The sequence below is a fragment of the Talpa occidentalis genome, unplaced genomic scaffold, assembly GCF_014898055.3.
Source record: "Talpa occidentalis isolate TD23 unplaced genomic scaffold, MPIMG_talOcc4v2.1 talOcc4.9, whole genome shotgun sequence".
Taxonomy (NCBI): domain Eukaryota; kingdom Metazoa; phylum Chordata; class Mammalia; order Eulipotyphla; family Talpidae; genus Talpa; species Talpa occidentalis.
In genome coordinates, this window is record NW_023605305.1 from 31,935,228 (window position 1) to 31,950,568 (window position 15,341).

The 15,341-nt window shown below is 33.3% G+C and overlaps 1 protein-coding gene across 1 annotated transcript; it reads left to right on the forward strand.

Moving 5' to 3' along the window:
* The first annotated feature begins 256 nt into the window (after positions 1-256).
* CUNH1orf185 (chromosome unknown C1orf185 homolog) lies at positions 257-14,162 on the forward strand. The gene is made up of 5 exons (XM_037500597.2): positions 257-279; positions 5,566-5,671; positions 7,552-7,687; positions 11,918-11,954; positions 13,435-14,162. The coding sequence occupies exons 1-5, from the start codon at positions 264-266 to the stop codon at positions 13,821-13,823; spliced, it is 684 nt and encodes a 227-aa protein (XP_037356494.1). The 5' UTR covers positions 257-263; the 3' UTR covers positions 13,824-14,162.
* Positions 14,163-15,341: the final 1,179 nt, after the last annotated feature.

The following is a 15,341-nucleotide window of genomic DNA, read 5'->3' on the forward strand; positions in this document are numbered from 1 at the left end:
ATTGCAGTTTTTTGCTATAGATTTTTCCTTAAGTATTGCTTTTAGTGTCATCTAACACATCCTGATATGTTGTATTTTGATTTTATTTGGGTTGAGTGTTCTATAAATGTCAATTAAATCCATGATAACTTATAGTTTCTAAAGTTCCCTGGGGATCATTTCAATCCCTACCAGCCTAAGGGAGAAAGAACATGGAGAAAGGTGCTTGGGAGGTTTTTATGACATCACTTCCACTCAAATTCCATTGGTTAGAACTCAGTCACATGGCTTTACCTAATGGTATGGGAAGCTAGGATATGTAGTCTAGCTTTTTGCTTGGGAAGAAGAGGAAAATGTATTTGAACAAACAGCCAGAAATCTCCTTCTATTCTCTGGGAGGCTTGTATAAGATAAGAAATACTTGAATCATGGGTATACAGTAAATTGTAAAGTAATTGGGGCCTGCTATTTTCTGTAGGGGGAATTTTGTAACTGCTGATTCACTTTAATGGATACATGTTCATTTAGGTTTTCTGTTACTTCTTGAGTCACTTTTTGTAAGTCACTTTTTAGGTATATATAATTTAGGATAAATTTTAAAATATGGTAGCATAAATATCAAAAATATTTTATTAATCTCTGCTATAACTATAATATATTCATTTTTCATTATTATTATTTATGGCTTTTATTTTTTCATTTGGTTAAATTACTAGAGTTTTGTTAATTTCATTAGGCTTTACCAGGAATCTTAATTTTTATTTCATTTACTTCTGTTCTTTATTATTTCCTTCCTCTGAGTTATTTAGGCTTATTTTGCTGGTCTTTTTCAACTTGTAATTTGGATGTTAAACTCATTATTTTACAGCTTCCCATTCTGAAATATGCATTTAAGGGCATACATTTCCCTTTAATTTGGCTCCAACTTTGTTGTTGCAAGTGCTTTCATTATTGGCTAGTTCTATGTATTTCAAATTTTCATTGATTTATTCTTTAATGCATGAGTTATTTATATTGTGATTTTAAATTCCCACAAGCATAAATTTAAATTCTTAGGGTATATATCAAGTTATTCATTTCAAAATTAATTACACTGCTGACAGAGAATGTGGTAATCTAGCAAAAATTAACAAGTTTTTAGAATCATTACTAGAGATACTTGGTATCTTTGTTCTTCCTCAACCTAGACAAGGAAGGACCTTATCAATTTTTAAATTACTACTGCTTCCTCATTGACTGTTTATATACCTTTAAACAAATTACTCAACCTCATTTTGCTTTTTCTTTCATCATTTGTTAAGGGGGGGGTAAAATACTTAACTCAGTTTTATGAGAATCAAACAAATTAATATATATAAAACCCTTTGAACTGTGACTGGCATATGGTATTTGTTATCTAAATATTAGATACTATTGTCATTAGCAAAAGGATAGACAACATAGATCAAAGAGACAGAATAGAGTCCAGAAATAAACTGATACAAATATAGCTAATTGGATTTTTAACAAAGGTACAGAGACAACTCAATGAAGAAAGGATAGTCTTTTCAGCAAATATTGTTAGAACCACTGTCTACACATATGTAAAACAAAATAAAAAAATGCTTGCCCATATCTCACATTTTATGCAACATTTAATTTAAAATGAGTCATAAATTAAATGTAAAAAAAAAGCTTTTACAGGAAGACATAGGGGAAAATCTTTATGACCTGAATTAGACAAAGATTTTGAGATCTAACACACACAATCCATAAAGGAAAAAAAAGTTGATAATTTGGACTCATCAAAATTAAAAAATTTTGCCTTGTGAAAGACATCATAACAAAAATTGAAAAGACAAGTTACAGGCTGGAAGAAAATATTTCCAAATCACATCTGTCTAAGATTTTGTACCTAGAATAAAAAAAAATTCTAAAAAATCATAGATTCGAACAAATACTTCACTGAAAAATATATAAAGATGATAAACACATAAAAAGATGTTCAACATCATTATTCACCAAGGAAACTCAAATTAAAACCACAATGACACACCAATGCACATCTACTGAAATGGTTAAAATCAAACTGAGTATACCAAGTGGGGATGATACAGAGCAACTGGAACTGTTATATATTGCCGATAAGAAAGCCAGAATTTAGAAAGCAGTTTCTTATAAATTTAAATATATATTTGCTACAGGACTCTACTGAAAATAAAGCTTATGTTCAACAAACACCTAGATGCAAGTGTATAATAGCTTTATTTCTAGTTACCCAAAACTGGAAACAACCAAAAAAGTTTCTCAGCTGGGCAATAAGTCACTGTGGTACATCTTTAAAATGGAATGTTACTCAGCAATAAAAAGACTATTAATACATGCAATAACATAGATAAATTTCAAATGCATTGTGCTCAGTGAAAAGAGTCAGACACAAAAGACCATAAACTGTATGATACCATGAAATTCTGAAAAAGCCAATTATAAGAATGGAAATTAGAGATGGAATATAATAAGTGGTTACCAGTAAGTAAAACTTGACTGTTAAGAGGCAGAATAAGGAAATTTTGGGGGTGATGAAATTGTTCTGTAAATAGGTTGTGATTAAACATTCTTTGTATTTTGTTAAAACTTATAGGACTATGCAACAAAAAACTGAATTTTACCATGTATAAATTAAAAACTTTTTAAGTAAAAACCTTCTTAGGTTGTGTCTTTGAATATAACTTTTCAACTTCTCTATTTTTTAAGTTTTATGTTATATATTCAATCTTTTCCAAGCCTCACAATTTATGTTATTTCCATTTTTTAATGTAATTGGTTGAGTTCTCAGTATTAAATTTCATTTCATTTAATCTATGTATTAAAAAAAAAGAGTTTACTCCATTTTAAAATTTTTGAATTTTTTCATTTCCAATAATCTACCTTAAACTTTTTTTGGACTTTATTCAAAAGACCAGGGTTCCCTTCTCATAGGGATTTTGGTAATATAAAGTCATTCACTGTACCAGAGTATGATTTAGTCTAGGTCTTGTCTCAATGATTTTCTCTGCTGCTTCTAGCTAATTCCTCCTTCCAGAATTCAGTGTCTCACTTACCACCTGTGGTTTTAACCCCTACTCATTTCTCTGTACTCTTTCTTCTTTTGTCCATATAGATTTTGATCTTATATTTAAATAGAACTGCATCTTTTTAATTTTTTAAATATGGGTTTTCCCTATTTTGCTTTTATCATTAAATACTCTCTGATGCTCACTTACACTGTTATACCAGTATGTTTCAACTGGGAGCAATTCTGCCTCCCCCCACCAGTAATATATTTGGTAATGTGGAGACATCTTTGGTAAAATGGACAGGACAATCCCTCAGCAAGGACTGTCCGGTCCCAGAGATCAATATTATTGATTTTGAGAAAACCTGTTCTAAATAATTAAATAGTACTATATTTTTCTTTTTCCTTTTTTCTCTTTATTTTTTTAATTATTTAAAATTTTTTACATCATTTTTCATTTTTAAACAATATTTGCTTCCCCCCAGCTCCTCAGGTGTAGTCCCCATAGAGTTTCCGTCACCAATGCACCTGTGCACCATCACCTCAGTCCCCTGTGCTCTGCTCTCCCTCCCTCTGATCCCTCTCCCTCCTCCTTCCCTGCAGTATGTCTCTGATTTATAATTGTCTGTTTTTGCTTTGTCGTGTTTTGTACTGTTGTTATTTTTTTTACACTGATGTCTTATTTGGTTTCCTTATATTCCTGCTGTAAGTGAAACCATCTGATATTTTTCTTTTTTTCTTCTGGCTTATTTCACTGAGCATAAATCCTTCTAGCTCCATCCACGTTGCTGCTAATGGCATGAGTTTATCTTTTTTGATTGCTGAATAATATTTCATTGTGTATATATACCACATCTTCTTGATCCAGTCATTTTTATTTTTTTTATATTCCCCATGCAATTGCAACCCCCTGATTTTGACCCCAATCCCTCCTTCCCCTCCCTCCCCAAAGTGTGTCTCTGGTTCATAGTTGTTTGTTGATTTTGATTTTTTTCTTCCTTATAGTTATTCTTTTTCCTGGTCCCTTATTTAGGTTTTCTAGATTCCTGTTATGAGTGAGACCATCCAGTATTATTTTTTTTCTTTCTGGCTTATTTCGCTGAGCATGATCCTTTCCAGCTCCATCCATGTTGCTGCAAATTGCATGTGTTTATCTTTTTTGAATGCTGAGTAATATTCCATGGTGTATATGTACCACATCTTCTTGATCCAGTCATCTATTTTTGGGCATTTGGGTTGTTTCCAAAGCTTAGCTATTGTAAATAGTGCTGCTCTAGACATAGGGGTGCAGGTGCTCTTTGGAATGAATGTTTCTATGTCCTTTTTGATTCAATCATTTTTAAATAGTACTATATTTTTCATATGTAGTATCATCATAAGTTATTTAATTGACTTCCAAATGTGGGGCATTTAGATTTTCTTTTCATATTATAAGTATCACTTATGTAACTTCTTTGATACTATTAATTAGTTCCAAATGTAAACATTTCTGAACCCAAAGAAAATTAAGATTTGAGAGGCACCATCTTGGAAGCTGAAAATTACTTAGGAAACAACAGAAGTATGGGAACAAGGTCTTTATCATGCCTTATCTTTTGTGGAACTTATGTTTACAAATAGAGACTTTCAACTAGCTTTATACTTGTAGACACTTTACCCCAAATAATATACTCCTATGTTGTCTTAATGCCCTTCAAGACTATACAGTCTTCTGTGACAACTTTCTATAATTTATTTTATGCTCCAATAGCTGATTTCAGGAATACTTGATCAACCTGACTATAATTACCTCATGCTCTATTTATTCCTAATTCTTTTTAATATATACTATTATTTACATGAGTGGTAGCAAGGATAATATATTTTTTTAAAATAAGGATTGGCTTTAATTTACTGCATAATCTTAATTCAGTTACTTTTTTTTACCCAGGCCTCAACTTCGTCATCTCTAAGATGAATTATACCATGTAACTCCTATAAGTTTTTCCAATTATAAATCTGTGGTATATTATTTTATATTCCTTTCATTTAGCTTTTGGCGATGATCTTTTACTATTCCTGAGATAAAGTGGAAATGAAATGTTTAAATATTTCTAAGATCTTAAAAAATTCCTTATGTTTTTCTTTAGTTTCCTCATCTTCTATAGTAATTGATAATACAATCTGAAAATGAAAAGTATCTGATATTGGAAGATTGTAACAAAAGATACTGTAAAAATAACGCAAACCTTCACAGCTAGTCTGGGAAGGGAGAAACTAGATAAGAAAAGGAGGTGACACATGTACAAAAACAAAATCTAGGTCTCAAGTCCTGGCAAGGCCAGAGAAATGTGCCCTGAGCCCGGGTCAACATACAGTGCACACAATTCTCAAATTCAGAGACTTGGTATTTGTTAGGATGGCTTCAGATATTAGAATTCAAGTCTCCCAGCTTCCTAGTTAATGTCTTAACACTTCACTGCATAGCATTTGAAATATAGATATGTCTTTTAATTTCACCTAGAGAATGAAGATACATGCATGAAATAATTTTTTATAATTTATTTGTATAGGTTTTTTTAACCACTTAACCTATTTTCTGGCTGCTGGTGCTGTTACTTTGGGGATTGGTTTCTTTGCTTTGGCATCAGCTTTGTGGTTCCTAATTTGCAAACGAAGGTAAGGTTTATTATTTAATTTTTTTCTTTGAAAAAAATCCAAACTTAAATATTGATTCTTTAATTTGGGGGTTGGTTATAGACCCTTTGATTGGTCAGAGAAAGCTTTACATGTGTAAAATAACCCAAAAAAGAGAAGTCCTAGTAGTATAATAGTCCTAACAGTGTAATAGTAATATTCACACTTTAAGATTTTATGGAATAGTGAGATTCACTTTATTACTTAGAAAATGGAGTTTGAATTATAAGGCTAGAAAATGTAAAAGTTTTTGACTACTAACTTAAAGGTTAAAAACATTATGGAGAGAGAAAGACATTCTTTCTTTAGGAGATATTTAAGAATAGCTGACAGAATGCTCTGGTGTGCTCTAAGTGTTGTCTTTTGCCAGAGACCAAGAAAAAAAAAAAGGTACCTGACACCTCAGTTCCTTTCCACTCTAAAATTTGGCTTTTAAGTTATCTAATCAATTCAATATTTGCTTTAACTGAATTGAAAAGGATATATCATAACATGATCTTCCCACACACTGTTTCAGTGTTCCCTTTCTCCCAAATGAATACATCTGTCCATTTGCACAAATCAAAAAATCTAGGAATTATTCACTTATTCATTCTTTGAACAAATATTTGTTGGGTGCCTGCCATTGTTGTAGGTACTGATTGATATGACTGTGAACAAGTCAGACAAGGTTCCTAGACTTGTTTCATAGACTTGCAGTGCCACTGGGAGGAGACAAATAGTGAACAAATAGGTAAAATGCCCAGGGAATGACTTCTAGAGTGGGCAGTGTTTAATCTGAGACCTAATGAAAAGAAGGAGCCAGCCATGTGAAAACCCTGTAGAAGAACTTTCAAAGCTGAAGAGATAGAAAGTATAAAGACTCCAAGTGGGAATGATTTTGATACTGTTCAATAAATAAAAGGCTATTGTAAATAGATCAGAGTGAGAGAGGTAGACTGGGAGCAGATCACTAGAAGAGAACGTCGGGTCAAGAAGGTTATTTTTTCCTCTAAAGATATATACAAAATGGGCCTCCCTGGTGGCCTAAGTGTTAACCAGCTAGGGAGCTACCCACATATGGCACAGCAGACCTCTCCTGTCTCGCCCGCTGCTCCCCTCAGCAGTGTATTTCAGTGGATCTACCTATTCTGCTCCCCACTCTGTCTCAGGTGAATCCTCTCACTCCCCTGCACCTCTGGCTTACACCCCACTTCTTCTATGTGTAAATAAATAAATCTTTTTTTAAAAAATTGAGCAGTTTTATTTAATTTCCTTTGCCATTAAAGGCAAATTTATGAAAAGAGTAACATTGAAGTCAATTGATTCTCTCACAATCAGAAGAAGAATATAGGGCCTCCCTGGTGGCGCAAGGGGTTAATACGCAACCTATGAAACTATCCGCAGCCACTGCAGCATGAGTTCAATCTCCGGTCAGGGAACTACTCACATGGCGCAGCAGACCTCTCCTGTCTCGCCTGCTGCTCCCCTCAGCAGTGTATTTCAGAACATCTGCCTGTTCTGTTCCCTACTCTGTCTCTGGTGAATCCTCTCACCCCCCCCACACCTCTGACTTGTACCCCAGTTCTTGTATGCATAAATAAATAAATCTTAAAAAAACAACAGAAGAATATAAAAAACTCATGGTTAATCTTCAATTGGAAATATTAATCTTGTACAAGAAGTAGCTTAATTTAGCATTCTATGAAAAAAACAGGTGTAATGAAATCAGTGACATATAGGAAGGGAATATATAAGCTGATTTGTGTTTTTAAATAGTAATATATTTATTTCAACTTTTAAACCATTACATGTAACTATTGAACAATTTTAATTGGTTCATAATTCATGTTTACTAACATTCTTTATAAAATATTTTTCAGAGAAATATTTCAAAATTCCAAATTTCAAGCAAAGGATGTGCGATGTAAGCAAAGGCCATTAAAGGCGAAGGTTAAATCTCACCCTCAGTGTGTTTTTATTTCTCGAAATTTTCATACTGGAAAATTCCAATTACAGGTAGAGTATATTTCATAGCACTCTTTTCAAATAATTTCTTTTGACACCATGTTATTAGCATTGTTGTCTTTAATTTTTAAACACAGAGTGTACACAGATATTTTTAAATTTGAGATACAAAACATGAAGCTAAATTTAAATTAACCAAAGCAGTTAGAACTAATCTATAGGAAACTGGAAAACTAAATGAAAATGTCTCCTTCTACAGTTGCATCTCTATATCTCTAACCTGAGAACCTACATTTGTCTTTTTTTGGAACTGTTGTAGAGATGAGGAAAAATGGATAAGGGAAAAAAAAAACCCACCAAAGTTACCAGGTCTATCAAAGGATAGAAATTTGGAGATAAGTTGATACTCAGATAACCTAACCAAGCCAACTAACTGAAATTAAATACAACTTAGCAAGGATTTATTAAGACTTCATTGCATTCTAAACTCTAGACTGGCCTACTGAGGATAGTAAGATGGAACCCAGACCTTGGAGATGCTAGTGTAGTACAGTAGGAAAAGCATATACATAATTAACTCTATGCAATGTGGTAAGTGCCGGAAACATTACATGGGCTAAAATGCTAGTAGAAATTTCAAACTATGGTATAGCTAAACAGAACAAATGCAGTAGGTCCTCATTTAATGCTGTCTTGTGAATGGAGACTTTAAGTGAAAAGGCACATCACGAAAAGTATTTTACCATAGGCTAGTTGATAAAAACCAAAGTTAATTTCCTAGAGCATATTTCTGGTCACAAAACTATCTTCAAACTTCTAAAGACTCCAAACACTTAAAATACTAAACATAATTTGTATCCATTCCTTCATTCATGCATTCATTTTCTAACCTGCTCCTTCCAGTTCAGGGTATTGGGTGACCAGAGCTCATCCTGGCAGCTCAGGGAAAAATGCAGCTTACCACACCATCCCAGGGTATGCTCACATCTACCCCACGCCTCCTGGGACAATTTCAACATGCTAGTGAGCCTAATGTGCACATTTTGGGAATGTGGGAGGAAGACAGAGAACCTGGAGAAAACCCACGCAGACAGGGGAGACCCTAAAAACTGCATACCAACAGTGGCCCCTGGGCATCAATTTTTTTTCTCAGTAACACTACAATAAAATGACTTTGAATGAAACATTATTATTCCAAAACCTGCTATACTCTAATAGCCTTACAACATGCAGAGATAAATAGCAACACTGATGGAGGGCAATGTCTCAATGTACATCTTGAATACTGAATTCAAGTTGAACTCAGTGTTCATTCAATAAACATTTTTTGAGTGCCGTAACTATCGCAACACTAGTTTTGGCACTGAGGCTGTATACACATATAAGATATGAATCCAGGCCCAGATAAGCTCAAGATTAATGCAGAAAAGAAAAACATACAAAAAATTAAAACACAATGTGATAAGAGCCACAAAATTGAAGAAATGCAGACAAAGTAACTTCAATTGAGGAAGGCTTCACAGAGGAAACAGTTTTAGCTGGGTTTTGAGACATGAATAGGAATTTGACAAGAAGGAAAAATGAAAAATAGTTATGAAAGGAAGTAATATGTTCAGTAAAAATGTTGCATTTGGAGCCTCAGGTTCGTAGTAGAGAATAGTAGGAAAAGACTCATCATATAAACCCCCATTTCTTTTATCCATCCCCTGATGGATACTTAGGTTGTTTTCATGTCTTTGCTATTATAATTAATGCTGTAATGAACTTGGGGGTGCAGGCATCTTTTCAAGTTAGTGATTTCATTTCCTTCAGTTATATACCCAGAAGCGGGATTGCTGAGTTACCCGTGTGTCTATTTTTTTACTTTTTGAGGAAACTCCATACTGTTTTCCATAATGGTTGTACCAATTTACATCACAAACGGTGTCCAAGAGTTCCCTTTTCTCCACAGCTTGTCAACAATTGTTATTTCTTGTCTTTTTGATAATATCCATCCCAACAGGTGTAAGGTGAAATCTCAATGTGGTTTTGATTTGTATTTCCTGATTATTCCTGATGTTGAGTACCTCTTCATTTATCTTTTGGCCATCTACATGTCTTCTTTGGGAAAATGTCTTCAGATCCTCTGCCCATTTTTAAATCAATTTATTATTGTCTATTGAGTTGCATGCATTCTTTATTTATTTTGGATGTTATTCCTTTATCAGATATATGATTGGCAAGTGTTTTCTCCCATTTGGGAGATTTTCTTTTCATTTGGTTGATAGTTTCCTTTGCTGTGCATAAGTTTTGGAGTTTGACGTATTTCACTTACTGATTTTTACTTTTGTTGTATTTGCTTTTGGAGACAGATCCAAAAAAATCATGGCTAAGACCAATGTCAAGGAGATTAGCACCATGTTTCTTCTAAGAGTTTTATGACTTCAGGTCTTACATTAAAGTTGATCTATTTTTATTTTTGTGGATGGTGCACAATGGGGGTCCAGTTTCATTCTTTTGCATGTGACTATGCAGTTTTCCTAACACCATTTATGGAAGAGACTGTCCTTCCCCTATATTAGATTCTTGACTCCTTTATAATAAAGCAATTGACACATATGTGTGGATTCATTTCTGGGCTCTCTATTGTTTTCAGTTTTTGACTAGTATAAATAAAGCTGCTTTTAATATCCATGTACTTTCACTGAGCATAGATTTCATTTTCTCATGGGAAAAATCCCTGAGCATAGAATGGGTGAGGACATGTGTAACTTTATGCAAAACTGTCAAACACATTTCTAAAGTGATCGTAATTTACTGCACTTCCATGAGCAAGGGTAAGTGAGAGTTCTGGTTGTTCTGCATCCTTGCCGACATTTGATGTTAATACTATTTTTTAATTTTAGTCATTTTAATGGGTTTTAAATTGTATTTCAGTAAGCCTTTAATTTAGATGTATCTGATAGCTAAAGGTGTTAAGCACCTTCATGTGTTCATTGGCCAGTTTTATATTTTTGTGTGTGACCTGTCTGTTGCAGTCTTTTGCCCATTTTTAAATTTGCTATTTTGTTTTGTTTGTTTTTTAAGCTATGACTTGAAGGAGTTCTTAATATATTTTGGATATATGTCTATTGTGAGATACATATGTTATACATGTGTTTTTTCCAAACTGTGGCTTGTCTGCTCATTTTTACAATGTGTCATAAAATAAAAGAAAACATGGATGGCCTATTTTGTCATTCCCTTAGTTTGGATAGAATTGAATCAGTCTAAGGCTTAATTTCTGGTTCCCAGACCAGCAATATTAGCATTACCTATGAATCTGTTATGCAGAATCTCAGACCCAACCCCAGACCTACTGAGTCAGAATCTATAGTTTATCAAGCTAAATAGGCATATAAAGTCTGAGAAGCAATATTCTAACATAATATATACAGGACTCATAAATTGTATTTATCTTAAATCCAGGCAAGGTAAGTTCAAGAACTTATCTATGTTGGCCTTTATCTATATAAAAGGAAAAAGTCACAAAGTTATAAAAATTGCTATTCTATATATTGTATGTGTGTCCATGTGGAAAAAATGTTGTTCTATATATCCTATGTGTGTAGATATACTACATCTATCTATCTATCTATATATGTTCCATTTTCACTCACTCCATCTTAGATATTATGCACTAGTCCATTGTTTAGCGCTTGAAGGAAAATCTGAATCAGCATCACTTGAGTGTGTTATAATACATGCTCTCAAGCCCCACGCTCAGAGAATCTGTTACTGTAGGGTCTCTCCGATATTATGACCAAGAATGAGCATCTTAACAAGCACAGCAGGTGATTCTAATGCTCTTAAATTTGAGAACTACTACAGTGCCAGCTTCCCAGAGTATAGCTGGCATGTACTGTTTGAGGAAATACTTTATTTGCTTCAAAAGAGTTGAATTTTTGAAAAAGCCTTCAGCTAGGATTCACTTTTCTTTTGCTGCTGTTGGTTAATGAAATGAGTAAGTCTAGGAATTCTAATTACTGTTTTTGTTCTCTATAGTTCTAACTTTAAGTTAGAGAGAGGAAAGAGAAATAATTCTATTGCACTCCTCTCCTGGAGACTGCCTTCTGGAACCAGTCTATATTCTTTTTCCAGATGATAGCTCAATTCTTTTTCTTTTCTGTCAAAATATTTCGATAAAATAAATTCATGTCAGAAAAACTATCAGAATTTGTTATGATGCTAAAATATATTATTCCCATATATATTGAAGAAATTATGTAAAAACTTTTTAAAATACAAATAATTTTTATGTAGGAGGAGCAAAGAAGAAAGGAAACATCACAAACAAAAGGTACTTTTCCTCAAAAATTTATTAAAAGAAATTGTAATCAACTTATAGCAATTCATATTTTAAAGAATTAAGAGGTTATCATAAATGTTACCTAAGTATTTTTACAAGCCATAACAATTCAAGAGAAAAAATAGTGTATTAGTATGTGAACGCACATATATTTTTAGAAAACAAATCTTCCAATATCACTTTATATTAAAATGTGAAATTTAATTTTTGTCCCTATTTATATCCAAAGACACCATACTCAATGCTGTATAGAACTGCTGGAGGGCAAAAGGTCATAAGTGTTTTATCACCCTTTATATATTGCAATTATGTCTTAGTATCTTGAAACATTACACTTCTATATAATATCAGAAATGCTATGTAAAAAGATATCTAAACCAGTTTCATAATTTCACATTTATAAGTTAATATAAATATAAAAGATTTTTTATGATGTTATAGAAATGCAATATTTTCTAAAACAACACATTTTAAAATATCAATCAGCAGCATAAATAATGTAATGATAGAAGCACTGGAGACTTAAAGTATCAAAAATCTATATTGAAGTCCATTTTTTATTTGATTTGTGGTGAGCTGTTTCTCTAAGTCTGTCTTAGTCTTCTCTTTTTTGAAGTGCTAACAATAACAACCTTAATGAATTATTGAGTCTAAAAATGAGATATGGAAGGATTTCAATCCAGTTTGTAAATTGTAATGTTCTATAGGAATGCTATTACGTTTATTGGTATAAAGCCAATCCATAGGGGCCTCCCCTGGTGGCACAGCGGTTGAGCGCTGGGCTGCGAAGCTGCCAGCAGCCTCTGCAGCGCCGGTTCAATCCCCGGCCACCAGCGAGGGTCCCACATGGCACGCAGACCTCTCCTGCCGCCCGCTGCTCCCCTCAGCAGTGTATTTCGTCCATCTGCCTGCTCTGCTCTCCGCTCTGGCTCTGGTGAATTCTCTCACCCTCCTGCGCTTCTGACTGCACCCAGTGCTTGTATAAATAAATAAATAAATAAAACTTTAATAAATAAATAAAGTTCAAGCAAAATTTAATAAATAAATAAATAAATAAATAAAGCCAATCCATAGGCCCTTCCCATTGTGGACAAAAATAACCTAGCTGATCAAGGAAGTATATATATTTTTAAGTTAGATTATTTTTAACTAAGGTTAAAAAACTATTTGACTTTTCTAATTTTAAGGGACATTGAAGAACTAAGATTTCTAGCCTCTATAGAAACTTCACCTATTAAAATAGGTTCCTTTATTCAGAACAGACTTTTCTAATCTTCATTATCATAAAGATATTGCCAATTACATATTACTGTACTGTACATGAGAGCAACTCAGAATTTTCACTGTAGCATCCTCCTGTCCATTATAATTCTAAAAAGAGTTTGCATTTTTAAAAGAAACATTATCCTTATCATTAAGATTTGGCTCACAATTATGTAATATTCATAGTAAATCTAATTTTCTTTTACAGCAATTGAAGATCACTCTAAAGATGAGTTCTGCCTCGCAACAAAAAAGGTTATTTGTGATCCCTCAGAGACTAGCTTGGCAACAAATTGCAGCAGTGCTACCTTAAGTGTATCAACGTTACCATCAGATTCTTGTTATAGCCAAAGTATAGAAGCAGCTGATGACTGGTTTTCTGATGATTCTCCATCAAAAAAGAGCTCACCAATGCCTCTTCTCAGGGAACCTCTAATGGAGAAAGTATTTTCATACCTGTCAACCATTTCATTAGATGAATGTACTGAAAATGTACTGAATAAGACACTTGGTGATGATCAAAAAGATGACAACATTAAGGAAATAATTACACAAAGAAATACAGAGGTTGAAATACCAAACCTTCATTCAACATAATACTGAATGATTTTTGGGGAAACTTTGTATTCATTGAAATCATGTAAAGTTAAAGCTGAATTACTGGCTTCTGAGTCTCTTAACATGTCCATGATTATATTCCTTTTCTTATTCTTTACCATAGAGTGTTCCTATTTGCCTTGCCCATTCTTATTTCTGGAAACAAAATTACAAGAACTAGAGTGTTGTCATGAACACTAAGTTTAACTCCTTGTATCTCATCAAAAGACATAATAATAAAATGTATTTCAATATAAGAAGAATTAATTTAAGAAATCATCAGCACAAATATATTTTTGAATAAAGAATTCAGAGCATTTCCTTATACTTTGACATTTTCAATTTATTTTAATGTGGGTCAGGCTGAATAGAATAGCTCCACGAGCTTTTTTGAATTTTAAATACACAAGTCATCTGCACTTCAAATCTTATTATATCATGATTTTGGTAAGCAAAAACAAACAAAAAGGATTGATCAAGGGGAGCCTGGAATATTCTGAAGAATCCAAAAAATAATTTTCTTTGTCTTCTTCCATTTCTAGTTCTAAGAATGGACCCCCATCCCTCACGCCATCATGATGACAATGGCAGCAGCTATGTACATTGGCACCTGAATCAATTACATGAATCAGAATTTCTGTCATCTGAGAGACCCTGTGTTAATTTTCTATTTATGGTTCTGATGGATTTCTGATACCCACCATGTACTTAATCTTTTTTTCCCTTTTCTCTTAAATATTCTCTACATAATTAGTTTCTCCTTTTTTTTCTCCTGGGAAAAACAATTAACAAAAAATAATATAATTTTTTGTATTTAAATTACTCATATCAATACCTTTTCATGTTGTCCCAATATCATTCCTATTACAATAAAGGCAACTTGTCTCAAATAAGATAAAAGCATTACCTAGGCCTATATTTCTGTCCCAGGGAAAATATTAAAAAGGATTAGAACAACTTCCTTTTTAAGTGCCTTATCATTTCTACACAGTATGCTTATGCATTGTGAGAACATCTCCCTATACCCACCCTAAATCTAAGTACTCATTTCAGGTCAGGGTTTGTAAGAACCCATAAAAAAATTTAACTGATCTTTGTCTCTTGGTGTCCTACAACTTTTATCTTATTGCCTATCTTGTGAAGGAAGTTGCCTCTAATATTGTTAAGATCCTAAAACTTCCTAAGGAATTTGGGTTTGGAGACAAGAGATTCTACCATTGACTAGTCTCTGGCATAGAAGGAATATAAACTGGGGGACTATGGACTGCATGTCCCATCTTGTGGTTTGGGAGGAAAACAAAAACAGCAAATCTGCAGTGAAAAAGCAATGAAGCATTTGCAAGGTGGAAAGCAGAGAATTGGAGAAAATGTGATTCCTCTCATTTTAACAGTGCTCCATCCCCTTGTTCCAGTCCTTCATGAATCCTGCCCTTGGCTTGGTAAAAAACCAAAACAAACAAAAAAAAAAATACAAAAAAAAAAACCCCTTCTATCCTAATTATAAACTCCCTTTTTTGC